The sequence below is a fragment of the Lycorma delicatula genome, chromosome 2 (assembly GCF_047948215.1).
Source record: "Lycorma delicatula isolate Av1 chromosome 2, ASM4794821v1, whole genome shotgun sequence".
NCBI lineage: Eukaryota > Metazoa > Arthropoda > Insecta > Hemiptera > Fulgoridae > Lycorma > Lycorma delicatula.
The window spans coordinates 231789873-231807012 of NC_134456.1; the positions used below are offsets into that span (position 1 = coordinate 231789873).

The following is a 17140-nucleotide window of genomic DNA, read 5'->3' on the forward strand; positions in this document are numbered from 1 at the left end:
GTAAAATGTGAATTTGGGTAAAATAATATTTATTCTTTGGTTAACAGCCTTTAGGCTGGTTGGCAGAAGCTCTCCACTCCTCTCACTTATCAGCCTTTCTCTTCAGCTCCCAGTAAAAATCACAGTTCATATTGCCCATTATCTGTTGTGTGAACTCCTACTGAGGCCTTCCCCTACAATTTCTATCTTCTATCACCCTCTTAACCAGGCCCTGGTGCTTAAGAATGTGTCATATTAGCTGAGCTCTTTTTCTTTATAATTGTTTCAAAAAACTTCTCTCTTTGTTAACTTTCTTAAATACTTCCTCATTTGACACTTTTCCCATCCAACTTATCTTCATCATCCTTCTGTAATGTTATACTTCAAAAGCAAAAAGTCTCCTCTTTTCCTCTCCTCCAATTGTCCATATGACGTAGATCTTCTGGTAGAGTGATCCAGAACAAATGAAGAGGCATGCTCTCGTCCGGCGTGGTTTTGTTCCACGACCACTTTGTGCCAACATGTCGCAAGATCTTCTCAAACAATTTAGATGGGAAGTTTTTGACCATCCATCATATAGTCCAGACCTAGCACCTAGTGATTTTCACCTCTTTCAAGAATTGAAGGCATGGTTGGGTGGACAACACTTTACCACCAGCAAAGAACTTCAGGAGGCTGTCAAGATGTACCTTACCCCACTGGCGATAAACTTCTTTGAAGAGGGCATCAGAAAGCTGTTGTCAATATACGACAAATGCCTCAATCGTTTTGGCGATTATATAGAAAAATAAGTTAGGTACTACTCAGCTTTACAAATCAACAAAACACAACTGTCATGAATCAACATAATACAACTGTGAGCTTCTTAGCACTCATAGTAATCTAACAGCAAGATCATTCAAAACAACGTGATTACTGTAAGATTTTAGTAATAAAATCATTTTTTATATCAGTGTGTCTTTTTTTTTATAGCCCAGAGAAGGTTAAAAAAACAGCCCTCGTATATACAGAAGACTGCTGTAATGTTTTATTATGAAATAATTTTTTTATTTAAAACATTTTAAAATAAGATTCTACCATTGTTCTTTCCTGAGGATAGGCTCTCCCTCATTAAGGGAATTACTCTTTATTCAGTTTGAAATTTAAAGGATATTTAATATATATTTATAGAAAGAAATGTAAAAATAACATAAGTGAATAAAAGAAATTTGTTATAAAGATCTCTTTGGTTGCTTCAAAAACATTGATAAATATTTTCTTATTCTGTTAGTGGTAGGTTTGTTGTTGCACTTGAGATTTTATTATTATTATTTTTTTTAATACAGATAATTTTAATATTGTAAATTTATGCTTTCAATTTTGATTTTTTTTTATATCATAACAGAAGTGAAATCATGCCAGGATGTTAAGGATGATTTAGAGAAATTGAAAATAAAAGCAGTTTCCAAAATCAGAGGATATTTGTTGGAACAGATTTCAAAATTTCGTAAACCATTAACAAATTATCAAGTGCCTCAAAATGCTATGTTAAAATTTAAGTAAGTGAAGAATATATACTCATTGTTTTTTGTAAACATATCTGGTGTTTCATTTTAATCCTCCCAGGCCATTTTCTTAGTAAACTACACACATATAAAAAATGACGTAAATAAAAGTTATTCGGACTGTAAGTGGACACCTCATGGTGACCTTGAATTTGACCTTGACGTTTAATTCAAGGTTAACATGTTTTTTTATGGAATGACCTATCTTTGATTCTACCAATAAAAAGAGCAGAAAACTTTACATCGAAATATGGAGACACACATATAAACTTGGAAGTTTTTGATGGTCATGCAGTTAACCATCAGAGTTGAGTATTATACGGGTGCTGTATTCTTTTCGCAGATATTTACAGTCACTGGTTTCTAAGTTGTAAGAAGAGGATTGCTATCTGGTACTGTTTTTGAAATTCAGCAAATCGGCTATCATAAACCATGTGATTAACTTCTAAATCATGAATTTCAAGAAGCTGGAAAAAATAAAACAATAGTAAATCATCATGACAGATTCAAGTATGTGATATGACATTTTTCACTCTTTCCATTTATGCTATCAAAAAGGTAATTCCATTTGAAAAAACTCGATGAGCTCCAAAGGAGACCTCAAGGTTACAGTCGGTTGTCTCCATCCTAATCACATAATTTTTGTAGTCATTTTTATGCTTTTTCCCATAGTTTGTGAGATAAATGGCCTGAAGTATGAATATTATGTTGTGTGACCTTCAAAAACATGTAACACTGTTTCTTTATAGCACAGTTGTATGACCTTCAAAAAAAGTTCCAAGTTCATTGTGTGACTACATATTTCAAAGTAAAATTTTCCACTCTTTTCATTAGTAAGGAAAAATTGGTCATTCCATTTGAAAAAATGTGTTAACCTTAAAATAATGTTCAAGGTCGAATCTGATGACATTATGAGATGTCCTCCTGCAGTTCGAGTAAGTTTTGTTTAGGTCTTTTTTTTGTACTATTCATAGTCCACAAGAAAGTTGCGATGGGGGGGATTAAAATAAAACGCCCGGTGTATATAGATATATATACATAGATGCATACATATATATGAAACGAGAGAATGAGACAGCAGTGGATGCGTGTGTTTGTGTCCTTAAAGATGATGGGGATAATACCACGCTTATTACATGGCAAATTCAAAAGGTAAGAGCTATTTGGTTATTAAAAAAAAATTAACTCGTTAGAAAAGTTTTTTACTTACCATTTTAGTTTACTAGTATCTACTTCACTTCTCCATATAATCGCCATTCAGTTCTAAGCACTTTTCACGCTGCACCAGTTTCTTTAACCTCTCTGCATAGAAGTTGGTCATCTGGGAATTGAACCAGTTGACAATAGCAGTCTATAGTTCCTTGTAATTTTCAAAGCGTTGTCCACCAAGCTAATTTTTCAAATACAAGAAGAAATAGTCACTAGGTACAAGGTCAGGACTAATGGAGGGTGGTCATAAAGTTCCCAGTGAAAATCTTGAATCTTCTTCTTGGTTAAGGCAGCGGTGTGAGAACGCACATTGTCGATTACACTGGATGACAGTTTCCCGCGTTGTTGATTTTGGATCGCATGTCTCAGTTTGGTGAGCATTTTGCAGTACATTTCAGCTGTAATTGTTGATCCACATTCCATGAAATCAACCAAAATGTCACCCTTTTCGTCCCGAAAAATGGTAGCCAACATTTTTCAACTCAAGTGCAGAGATTGCTTAAACTTTTTCGGTTTTGGGGAACTATAATGGTGCCATTGCATTGACTGTTGTTTTGGTGTAGGATATCCACGTCTCATCACCCATAACAATGTGGGAAAATAAATCATCTCCATCTCATCAATAGCGGTTCAAAAACGCTCGTCCACTGTACATTCTTTGCTCTTTGTGTTTGTCGGTGAGCATTTTCGGTGCTCACCTTGCACACAATTTGTGATATCTGAGCTTTTCTGTGACAATTGTGTAGATAGAGGTGTGCCCAACATGCAGAAATTCATCAGCCAGAGCACTAATTATCAAATTGCTGATCACAACACAGTTTTCAGTTCACTTGTTCAACAATTTCATCGGTATGAATACTGGGCATACCACTCCGCTCTTTGTCATGCACATTTGTACAGCCGTTTTTAAAGTCTCAATACCATTGTCTAACCTTTCCTTCATCATTACTGTAGGTCCATACACTAGGCACAACTCCCAATGAATTTAAGCAACTGAAGATCCTTTTGCACTCAAAAATTGAATCACAACAAGCACTTCACGACTGGCGGGAGAAATAATTGTTGTGGACATTGCAATCTCCATTCACCGGTAGGCAAACAACTACTGTATCAAAACAACAACTACAGTGACTTCGTAAATAGCCAATAGATGGCCCTGCATGCATGAAAATGTGTTCTGGCCCGCTAATATTTAAATTTAAGCCCTTACTTTACTTTCTATACTTACTTTATGAATATGCTTTCTATATAGCTGAGTTCTAGGTATTATTTATTCTAAGTTTATTGACGCTTTTGAAAATAAAAAAAAGATTGCACAGTTTTGTATTTATGAAACAGTATACAAATAATCTATAAAGAAGGGAGTTTTTCAATTAAAAATATACATGTTTTATATTAACTATAACTTTTTTAAAATGAAATCATTCAAATGTTCTCCATACTCTACATAAAATAATGAAGTGATTTTGAAAATTCAACAATACACATACTACTAAATCTTGTGGTGATTTCTGCAGTCCGTGTAACCCAATTTGTAATTTAAGATCATTTAATGAACTAGTTTTGTAATTTATATACTACCTTTTAAGTAAACTCACAGAAAGAAGTCTAGAGGAAAAATGTCGTCAGTTCACGTCTTTAAATAGTGAAATGACATGCCCTGCGAATAAGCTGCAAATAGAACCATGCTCAATCAGTATGTGTTGATTGTAGCCACAACTTGCTGAGCAGGTATTCTCAGTTAGCTTGTATTGATTTTGTTAGCCAAAAAACTGTTCAACATGTTAATGTAGCAGTATGCATTCATTGTTGCTAAACTCCCTTCTTGATCTTTAAGGAAATATAGTCCAATTTTGCAAGACACCAAAAATATCTGGTATGATAAACCATACCATACATATTTAATTTTGGACTGCGCAGAGGTGACTGATCATATTTCAGTGGTCTGTAATACATCAGTGATATACGAATACAAGGTACAGCAATTCCACTTATTAACTCAAGATGAAGATGTGCTTCATCACAGCAAAACAAATTATCCAATCCTTCAGGATGATTTTGAAAGAGATTTATTAAGATTCTATATTTTCAACTGTTTTTAAGTTTATGATTGTTTGTAAATAAATTTGTTACCTAATGTAATAAAAATGAAACTTAACTTTAGTTTCCAGGAAATGCTTCTTCTTGATAGCTTCAGAACTGCAAAACATGTTTTACAACTGTAAGAGATTAATTGATCCCTTTGAATGTGGAGTAACTGCATTTAACAGTAGAATTTTACTCATTATGAACAGATCTATATTGACCTGGAAATTTGTGTCATCATTAGAACTTTTTGTCTCAAATTTTGGCACCTTCTTGAGACTTTTTTTTGTTAAGGTGCCTAGTATATTTTTATAAGGTAGTTTCATGAAGTTCCAATAATTGACACCTTTTGTTGGAAATAACATGTTCTTATTTACGTGGTGAAACAATAAAGTAATGAGATTGATATGATAAAAATTTTTACTTATGTTTGTAGTCAGCTGTAGCGTAATTTCCTTCAGAGTAGTTCACTTCTGTTTGCACACACTTACTCCAACGCTTCTGTCACTGCTGGTAATATTTATGGAATGTTGTCTAAGACCCTTGTCACAGCATTTTTGACATCTGTTGTTTGAAAATGGTGTCCCTTGACCACCAGTTTGACTCTTGGGAATAAAAAAAAGTCATTTGTTGTGAGATATTATGAATAATGGCTTTGGTAGTAGTAAAAATCATTTTAAGGTTAAAAACTGCTGTACAGACAATGTTCATGAGATGGCACATTATTGTGATGAAGAATCCAATTTGTACCCATGTCTGAATGGACACGGAGGATTTGTTTTCCAAGGCTTGTAGAAATATTGATTAACTGTTTGTCCAGGAGGCACCCACTCTTTATGAACAATGCTTTTGCAATTGAAAAAGCACGCAAGCAATCATTTTACTCTTAACTTTGACATGCAAGCTTTTTTTTGTCTGGGTGATCCCTTTGAACACCATTGCGAACTTTGACGTTTTGTTTCTGGATCATACTGGAATAACCAACTCTCATCACCAGTGATAACACGGTTCAATAACTGGCTTGATTTGTATTTGTTTCAACAGATCAGCTGCCACATTTTTTTGCGATTCCATTTCCATGATGAGAGATCAAAACATGTGTTCATTTATTACACCACTACTCAAGTCTCAAGAATGAGAGGTTGTACAGGTGTGCTACTTGGACTTTTAGTAGCAGGAAGATCAAGGTCAAACAAAGATGGAGTGTCTATAAAGACTGCAGGGTTGCCGCATTTTGCTTAAAAAAATCAGTCTCATTACTTTATTGTTTCTCCTCATATGTAATGTTACTATGTTATAATATTTATAGTTAGTAAATTAAACTTTTTTCTTTCCAGATTTTTCTTTGAATTTGCCCTTGCAAATGAAAGAGCTGTGGCTCAAGAAATTTATTATGAATACATTGATACAATGAGCAAAATATATTTGTCTTACTTTAAGTCATATTCAACTCATCTCATGAAATTACAGGTAATGTGTTTGTGTGTGTGTGTGTGTGTTTGTTTACGTAGCAGAGAGAATGAATAAATGCTTGTGGTTTACCCTTGTTTACAGTTTAAATTGTAATAGTGTGATTCATTTTTGTTTGTGTAATTAGTGTCATGTGCATATTATATGTGTGTAAACACTGTTCTGTTAGATTTTTATTTTGATTTTGTATGTCATTTTGTTTGTTGCTACTAACTGTTATAAAAAATGTGTATTAAGATCAAGGTCAGTATGCCAAGATCAGTTATAGTATGGAGTTAGTTCCTTATCCCTTTAGTTTCATTGATAATGTTTTCTATCATGTACTGAATGACAGTTGATAAATTGTGACTGTAGCTGGAAGAAAACAGTTAGTATTATAATATTTTTTTAAATTGTAAATGAGCTGGACCATCTGTTTTATGACATTACACAGTCATTACTCAATGTTCACCAGTTTTGCTTATATTTATAAGTCTTTTATACCTAAGGATGAGAAATTTTTAAACACTTATTTTACTGAAAAGATACTTCTGGATGTAAAGTTATGGAAGAGTAACTACAGTAAAATTCACACACTTAAATAATGGTAATTGAAAGATAAAATATGGAAAAATTTAACTTTCACGTTATTTATAATCTAAAATATTTAGTGTTCCTGTAATCTCCAGTAAGGTCTAACTGAAATTTTTTATTGTATAGTTGTGTGTATTTAGATGTCACACAATTACAGGATATAAGTGAAGTTATTCTCTAGTCACTCTTTATTTTTGGAGAGAAAACAGTGAGTTGAAACTTCTATTGAAGACATTCAATAAAAAATTATTGAATAGTCGTCTATTGATCTCATTGTGGTTGAAACTTTTCACTCTCCAAGATATGAGCAAAATGAATAGGTTCGTGGAGAAGAATCTTGAAACTCCCTTGAGCGAGTGAGTTGTCTTGGGTCTCAGTTTCTCAATGAGGAGGTCATCCTTTTAGTGTCCACCCTTTTCTTTAACTTTAAACTCTTATTACCAGTTTAAGTTCTATGTATATAAATTAATCCTGCTAAGGATATTGACCTCAGCAGAAGCCTTTGTGTGCATGTGTGGTGTATATGCATGTGCAGGATCTGTGAAACGTGTGTTTCCTTAGGGAAAGGCCGCCTGCAGAACTGTTAACAAAAATATTCACTTATTAACTATATTAAAATATATTCCTTCTCTTATATTATTTTTTTAAAAATAAACATTTCAATTTCTAATTTAAAAGATGTAACTCTTGTAATGTTTATCTTTCATGATCTGGATACACCAAAGTCACAGTTTACTGCAGAAAATAAATTCTTGATTTTTATAAGTTTACTATGATGTAATTAGTTATCCTATTAGTTTTGCTAAAATGTGTAAGTGATACTTTATTCATAGTTAACTCATTCACATAACAATTTCTTAATCATTGCTTGATCACAAAATTTGATTTAATTTTCTATTTGTTTGTCACTATTAGTTTGTCTTGTAAACTAAACATATTTTACTATTTGAATGCATAGAGTGTAATCTTTAATATAATAAATGTTTATACTTTCAATGTGACTTAAAATGTTGTCAAGTTATTGAGGAATAAATGGGGCTTATAAAGTGGTTTAATTGCCTCAAACTAGGGCGAATAATAATAAATTTTACAGTTGTGAATATTAACTGATAATGAAAACTTTTCAAAAAATGAAAATTTATTGGAAAATTCCCTGTCAAATTCCCTGTTAAATTTTTCTTTGGGGATACCATCCTTGCTACTAGCGCTTTCAAGTGGAAGGTACAGGAAACAGTTAATGAACTTGCGTATCGCTATAAATGTTTGAGTTTCTCTGGAACCATCATAAGGTCCTCAGAGGATGGATGAGGATTATATGTATGATTGTGAATGAAGTGTAATCTTATACAGTCTTAGGTCGACCGGTCCCAAAAAGTGTGGTTAATTGAAACCCAACCACCAAAGAACACTGGTATCCCAGTGTTCTTTGGTGGTTGGATTTACAGTTTAGTATTCAAATCCGTATAAAAGTAACTACCTTTACTAGGATTTGAAGCTTAGAACTCTCAACTTTGAAATCAGCTGATTTGCGATGATGAGTTAACTACTACACCAGCCCGGTGGGCTTTAAATAAATATACTATTAATGTGTAAAATCACTTTGTTGAAACATGTTTATTTACCATTTATTTACCAAACAAGTATATTTACCATTTATTTTATTGAAAGTGATTGTAAATTCATTAATATTAACAAACTAACTGGAACATTCCAATGTTCTTGAATGGAATGAAGTATACATCCACTAGTTTGAGTTCACAAAAAACACAGCTGATGTATTGAATAGGGAAACGTAGTTCACATATAATACACTCTTTAACCACATTCTAAATATTCGTCTTCCAAATTTTAAAATTCCACCAGTTATAATTTCTTTGGAACTTCAGTATAATAATAAGTAAAACCTAAATGTGGATTGCTGATAACATTTTCACATGAGGAAAGTACCCTTGAAATGTAAATCAGTTTCTCTAATAACATTTGATGTAAGTATTATTTACTAGTAAATTTTCCAACTATGAAAGTATTTATTTTTTAAAACGTATAAAAACTATAAATTTTAAAATGTTTAAAAATTAATGTTAAGTTGTATCTCTTCTTTGACAAATTTTATTTTATCCAAACAAAATTTTGTTTATAATTAAAAAATTATTTTATTATTATTATTAATAATTGAATATAACAAAATTAATAAAAATATTAATTTCAGTCTCTGCTGAAATTCACAGTCAGAAAATGAAATGTCCACGTGTGTGTTTTGACTATGTTGGTGTAATACTAAAATAATGTTTACTTACAGTGGTCTCCAGTGCAGCTTTCATAAAATGGAAAAGTATTCTTAAACAAAATCTTTTATTTTTAAATTAATCTAACATGCAACCATTCGTATCTTCAACTTATAGCAGTGTTCTATCATTCATATCTTCAAATGATAGCAATGTTCTATCATTCATATCTACACCATCCAAAAATTTTGTACAAAGAAATTGAGTATGGTTGAGTAATATGTTGTTTTTCTCTCCCATCTAACTGCTTGATCTTTCGGTTCAATACCAGCAAAGCTTGACAATGTGTACACTATATCTGTCCAGTGCACAACAGTAATATTGGTTTCCATTGGTTGCTGCAATGGTTTAATGCAAGAAGTTGCAAAAAACCTTACCTATGTGAGTCAACTTTCACTTCATGAATTACTGCTGAAAGTGCCGAGTATTGTGGTGCTTGTTTAGAGCGTTAAAAATTTTTTTTTTTCTGTATGATGTGTTCAAAGAATGTGTATGATTTAAATTTTGTTTGTGTGTTTTTAAGTTTTAAGTAGTCATGAGTCTGTATTCTTTATGATTTATGTGTAAGATTTTCATCATCGGTATTAGTACATGTGTGACTTGTTCCGCTGAGGTGTTTTTGCAAAAGTTAATTTAGTAATTCACTGTTTTTATGTGTTAAATCTTTGGGCTTCACTTCGTTCAAGCACCGAATCCACTTTTGTAAATAATTTCATTAAAACAAGCCACACATGCACAAACTTCATCTACAACATGAAAATTTTACTTATAAACAATAATGGACATAACTACACACTTAAGCAACTTGAGATGCAAATATAAAAAAACATTGCTTTTGGCATCAATATAATTTAAGTCTCACATACTCTTCTAACACATCATAAACAATAATGATTTTTAAAAATCAAACTCAAACATCACCCAGTGCTGCCATTGGCAATCCTTAAAGAAGTTTAGCTTAAAATGAAACATAGTCCAGTTACCAGTAGTTTTTATTACTAATCTTAAAATGCACTTCAGTCAGCTTAACCCTTTTTGATTTTTTAAATCTTTAAATCATGGATATCAAAAATGAAATTTTTAATTTATTCTTTCTCAAAGCAGTAAATATCAGACCATAATTATTGTGTGTTTTAAAGGTCACAAAGTGGCTGCAATCAGTCAATCTTTGGGCTGTTTTGAGTAGTTATACTGAGGGAAATACAAATATCATCTAGATCTCAATTCATTTTTGATTGAAACTGCTTTGTGTGTTATTACTCCATTTTGTCTTTATCCAGAAAAAAGAAAAGAAACCTATTTCTGTGTTTACTCATTATCACTTGATTTTATTGCGCTGTGTTTTGTAGAATTAATTATCGATTGCATAAATGTTATTTTTATAAATTTATGAACAAAACTGTAAAATATGATAGCCTTTTAAACATCTTATTTTGTGTATTTCAGTTTGAAGAAAGTGCAACAAAAGATGATTTAATTGGAAATGAAGAAGTTGGTACAAAATTAAGTTTATTTCATAAATCATCATTTAAACATAAAAGTACAGTATTTACTATTGGTAACAGAGGTGATGTATTAACAACACAACTTGAAGCACCTATTATAATTCCCCATTCTGCTCAAAAGAATGAATTAAGAGTGAGTAAACCCAAATTTTGTTATTTGTCAAATATTTAATATTTTAAACAATTTTCTGTTTGTAACAACATAAAGTGCTTAAATCACTGTCATCAACATTACATGTATGTATTTATAAATATGTTTTAATAATTATTTTTATAAACTTAGATTTTTTATATTAGAGTTTATTTTTCATTAGCAGCTTGTTGTATATTGTGATTCAAAGTAATTATTTAATTGTGCTTACAGTATAAGTGGCAATTCATTTGATAGTTCTTTTGAATACATTGCATAACTTAAGAATTGAAACAAGGGTATTACAGATATAAATATTTCATCAATAACGTTTTAGTGTCAATATAAATTAAAATTGTTTATATAATGGCAAAAATTTGAAATTTGATGTACCAGTTGACCTTTAGACACAGGCGGTCTTATCAGTTCTAAAACAACATATGCAATAACATTCACTTGGTATTTCTCTTTTAAAACATTACTTTATTCTTACTATTACCTATTTTCAGTCATCATCCATCCAAAAATTATTTTTAAATCGTAATTATTTTTACAAACTATTTTTGAAAAGTGCCACAAAGTGTCAAAGCATTTTTTTTCATTTTTTGCCTTTAATATCATTATTAGAAAATATTGACTTAAACACTCATCAAAGATTAGATCATATCATCTTTATAAGGAGATGGATGTATCAAATAATTTAACTGCACCATTTAATAATAGAGCAGAATAGTTCGCTATTGATTTAGCCAAACATGCTGCTTACATGTAACTTGATAAGTTAACTATTAATTTTAAAATGAATCTTACTTCTGGAATGCTCAGTGTCTTTTTTTTTTGTCTTCAGTCATTTGACTGGTTTGATGCAGCTCTCCAAGATTCCCTATCTAGTGCTAGTATTCATTTCAGTATACCCCCTACATCCTACATCCCTAACAATTTGTTTTACATATTCCAAACGTGGCCTGCCTACACAATTTTTTCCTTCTACCTGTCCTTCCAATATTAAAGCAACTATTCCAGGATGCCTTAGTATGTGGCCTATAAGTCTGTCTCTTCTTTTAACTATATTTTTCCAAATGCTTCTTTCTTCATCTATTTGCTGCAATACCTCTTCATTTGTCACTTTATCCACCCATCTGATTTTTAACATTCTCCTATAGCACCGCATTTCAAAAGCTTCTAATCTTTTCTTCTCAGATATTGCGATCGTCCAAGTTTCACTTCCATATAAAGCGACACTCCAAACATACAATTCCAAAAATCTTTTCCTGACATTTAAATTAATTTTTGATGTTAACAAATTATATTTCTGACTGAAGGCTCGTTTCGCTTGTGCTATTTGGCGTTTTATATCGCTCCTGCAATGGTCATTTTTAGTAATTCTACTTCCCAAATAACAAAATTCTTCTACCTCCATAATCTTTTCTCCTCCTATTTTCACATTCATTGGTCCATCTTTGTTATTTCTAATACATTTCATTACTTTTGTTTTGTATTTGTTTATTTTCATGCGATAGTTCTTGCATAGTACTTCATCTATGCCATTCATTGTTTCTTCTAAATCCTTTTTATTCTCGGCTAGAATTACTATATCATCAGCAAATCGTAGCATCTTTATCTTTTCACCTTGTACTGTTGTATCTTGTATGTTGTAATCTAAATTGTTCTTTAACATCATTAACTGCTAGTTCTATGTAAAGATTAAAAAGTAACGGGGATAGGGAACATCCTTGTCGGACTCCCTTTCTTATTACGGCTTCTTTCTTATGTTATTCGATTATTACTGTTGCTGTTTGGTTCCTGTACATGTTAGCAATTTTTCTTCTACCTCTGTATTTGAACCTTAATTTTTTTTAAAATGCTGAACATTTTATTCCAGTCTACATTATCGAATGCCTTTTCTAGGTCTATAAACGCCAAGTATGTTGGTTTGTTTTTCTTTAATCTTTCTTCTACTATTAATCTGAAGCCTAAAATTGCTTCCCTTGTCCCTATACTTTTCCTGAAACCAAATTGGTCTTCTCCTAACACTTCTTCCACTCTCCTGTATTCTTCACATTTATCTGCCCCTGCTTTCTTTGGTATCATGACTAACACTTTTTTTGAAGTCTGACGTAACTTCCCCATTTTCATAAATATTACACACCAGCTTGTATAATCTATGAATCGCTTCCTTACCTGCACTGCGCAGTAATTCTACAGGTATTCCGTCTATTCCAGGAGCCTTTCTGCCATTTAAATCTTTTAATGCTCTCCTAAATTCAGATCTCAGTATTGTTTCTCCCATTTCATCCTCCTCAACTTCCTCTTCTTCCTCTATAACACCATTTTCTAATTCATTTCCTCCGTATAAGTCTTCAGTATATTCCACCCATCTATCGACTTTACCTTTCGTATTACATATTGGTGTACCATCTTTGTTTAACACATTATTAGATTTTAATTTATGTACCCCAAAATTTTCCTTAACTTTCCTGTATGCTCTGTCTATTTTACCAATGTTCATTTCTCTTTCCACTTCTGAACACTTTTGTTTAATCCACTCTTCTTTCGCTAGTTTGTTGGACTTCCTGTTTATAGCATTTCTTAATTGTCGGTAGTTCCTTTTACTTTCTTCATCACTAGCATTCTTATATTTTCTACGTTCATCCATCAGCTGCAATATATCGCCTGAAACCCAAGGTTTTCTACCAGTTCTCTTTATTCCGCCTAAGTTCGCTTCTGCTGATTTAAGAATTTCCTTTTTAACATTCTCCCATTCTTCTTCTACATTTTCTACCTTATCTTTTTTACTCAGGGATCAGGATGTGTTATTTTTAGTTTTATGTATTTTAAATTCAGTTTCTGTATATTGTATAATATTGTAATCAGTCATTTGTTACAACTTATAACATGTAATTTTATACATTTTACATTCCAATTAAAATATTTCTTAATTTGTTTTTTTTTTTTTATAGTTCCCGTATGAAGCATTATTTCGTAGTGAACAGTATGCTCTTGTTGATAATGCATGTCGTGAGTATCTGTTTATTTGTGAATTCTTTATGGTTCAAGGAAAAGAAGCTCAAAAGCTTTTCAATCAAATTATGGGGAAAACTCTGACATTATTAGTGGTAAATAAATAATAATTACTATTTTAATTTCTGTTAAGCAAAGTTAAGGCTCTAATGATGTTTATAATACAGGTGTACAAAAGAGAATATCAGGATTTTAAAGCTATTTAATATCTCTATTTAATAGTAATGAATCGCAAATAAAATGAAAGACTAACTCTTTCAATTTTTCTCTAAAAGTGTTCACTGTGATCACATTTTTCATGCAACTCTTATCCAACTGGTAGAGTTCATCCCATACTTTAATCATTGTGACTGGAGTAATGAAAGCGACAGCTTCTTCAATCCTGTGCCTCAAACTGGATAGATCATTAGGTAGCAGAGGCACATACACAAGATCCTTTATATACCCCCAAAGGAAAAAATAGCATCGGATCAAATCAGGTAACTTTGGAAGCCACTAAAAACAAGCTTTGTCATTGGGTCCACTAATCAATCCAGTGGTTACAGAAAATGTCATTCAACCAATTCCAAAGAAAGAATAAAAACATTAAGAGAAGATGATAAATATTAAGAGGAAGAAAATGTTAAGACTAAGAAAAAAATAAAGAGAGGAAGATGAACATAGAGAAAAAATTTGAAAACTATAGAATGTATACAAATTAAGATCAGAAGAATTATATCAGCCAAAGAGCGATTAAATGATTGGCAAAAAAAAACCAATAAACGAAATGATGATTAACTCAGACTTAGGGAAAATATTTTTCGACAGTATCATAGGAGTAATGAATTAAAAGATAAGAATTTATTGCAATTTATTAAAGATTGGGTATGTATGCTTCAGTGTATATGTTGTTCTTGTGGAGTTTGTTTTTCAGTCACTCTGTAGTTAACTTTAATGTAGATAAAATTAAACTGAAATTCCAAAAAAATTATATAAAATTAAATAGAAATAAACTATAAAATCCAAAAATAATATGATTCTGAATTATAATTTTCAATTAATATTAAATAATCAGATGTCTCATCAAATCTATTACATATACGAGGGCGGTCCAGAAAGTAACTTACGTTTGTACCTAGTGTGGAGATGGATGGGGATAGAGCCGCCATCTTGGTGTCAAAACATTTCTACACTCAGTACGCATCAAGCTGTCATAGCATGTGGACTGTGATTTATCTACTTTGTTATTAATTATTGAAATGTGCGCTTAAGTAGAAAATCCTATGAGTTGTGAAGTATATTCAGTGATAGGTTTTTACTGGAAAAAAACCTCAAACCAATTGAAATTTATCGGCAACTTTGTGAGGTGTACAGAGATGCACAATGAGTGAAGGTGGAGTGAGGCAGTGGTGCATTCAATTTAAAAATGGCCACACACAATGTTCATGATGAGGACTGCAATGATTGGCCTAGCCTTGTGACTGATGAACTGACGATGAAAATCAACAATAAAATTTGTGAAAATCACCGCATACGATTACGGAATTTTCACTTCATTTCCCCCAAATTTTACAAAGTTTTACTGCATGAAATTGTATTGGGAAGATTAGTTATCACAAGTTTTGTGCAAGGGTGCCAAAAATTTGAGGCGGCAGAAAATTGAAAATTTTCAGAGCAGGAATTGAAAATGAAAAGCTTGTGCATCGTTATGATAAGTGCCTTAATTTAAATGGCAGTTATGTAGAAAAATAGTTTATGATTGTCCCTTTCAAATGATAAGATTTTTTTTTCTTATTTGGTTGGTTTTTTATTTCAAAACGTAAGTTACTTTCTGGATAGCCCTCGTATACATATGAAATAATGCCTATAAAATTTCATGTACACATTTTTAAAAGTGCATAAAAGTTTATTTCACTAATAGTTTCGGATTTTATTTAATTTTATTTTTATTATTATTATTGAATTTTCATTATATAGATATTTTTTTTACAATCGGAGGTTAATAATTATTAATAAATCAATATATTTAAATTAAAAAAAATTTAATGATGAAGTCTGATTCAAATTGATGTGCCTTCCCCTTGTAAGATCCAAATATTTCATTAATTAAAATTTAATTTGCCTATAATTCTGGAAGCAATGAAAATAAGTACCACTTATGATATATCTCTCAATGAGGGCTTATTACTGCAGTTAAGAAAAAGTTCAGAATCCAATTTGTTTTTGGATTTTGGACAAAATTTAAACATCCTACAGCTAATCGTTTTTGAGTTATGTATACATACATATACATATTACAGTACGTATACATACATACGTACAGATGTCATGCTGAAACTAGTCAAAATGGATATTTCCATTGAAATCTGAAAACCGAAATTATTCGCAATCACAATACTTTCTTTACTTTATACAAGGAAGTAAAAATGATTTTAGTATTATGTTTTAAATTTTCCATTCTACAATTAGCAAGACAGCAAATTAAAAAAAAACCATCATTCAAGAAAAGAATTTTTTTTTATTAAAAAGAAAAATTATTATTCTTTTAGTATATTTTGTTTGTTTTTTTTAATATAGTTTTTATAGTATGTATCAGTGGCAAAAGGCAATTTCCTTTTTTTAAAATACACTTGTTCACAAATATCTTGTTTGTGAACCAAAATATTAGCTGTTATTCCTTTTCATCTTTCCAGTGTGATTCTTTTAACACTGAAATTAAGCTCTTTCAGCATTTAAATAATTCGTTAAATTTTTCTTAAAAGAGATTAAAATATTATTAATTATGTTTCTGTATTTTACTTGCTAATTTTGGCATGTTATCATAATATTTCTAAATGATAAGTCTCTGTTTAAAATTAATTTTTTTGTGTCATTTGTACAGTTATGGTTACTCCCATTTTAATTATACTCTTGATATTAAGGAGACTAATATACAAAAGATTCTCATTGTTAAATTAATAGAGCATATCAGACATTCTTAAAAGCCATTCAAAATCTAATATTAAAAAATATACTGCTAATTAAAATGATTAATGTTCCTGTCATTTTTATGAAAGAGTGTGAATACTTCATTCATTCAAGCTATTTATTAAAATTTGTGCTATAAAACTACTTAAAATATTGTTAACAACTATATTGTTTGTATATTAAAAAATAAGTATTTTAGTTAAAAAAATACTGAAATGATTTTTAAAATTAATTCAAAATAAACAAAATGTTTTTTAACTATTATTGTATATTTCATACACATGCAAATTTCCAAAAAAAATGTAATATTATTCAAATTTACTAAGCTTTAAATTTTGTGTAGAAGCTCTTTATGAAGTGTAAGAAGAAAGAGTAAGGATTTTTCCAAAGCTA

General features: G+C 30.9%; 1 protein-coding gene across 1 annotated transcript in view; it reads left to right on the forward strand.

Moving 5' to 3' along the window:
- Positions 1 to 17140, forward strand: part of Vps52 (vacuolar protein sorting 52) — a 43597-nt gene that overhangs the window by 9934 nt on the left and 16523 nt on the right. The window contains exons 5-8 of the mRNA XM_075357336.1: positions 1364 to 1517; positions 6155 to 6287; positions 10592 to 10783; positions 13741 to 13896. Of these exons, the coding sequence (XP_075213451.1) occupies positions 1364 to 1517; positions 6155 to 6287; positions 10592 to 10783; positions 13741 to 13896 (635 nt within the window). The remainder of the gene's footprint in view (positions 1 to 1363; positions 1518 to 6154; positions 6288 to 10591; positions 10784 to 13740; positions 13897 to 17140) is intronic.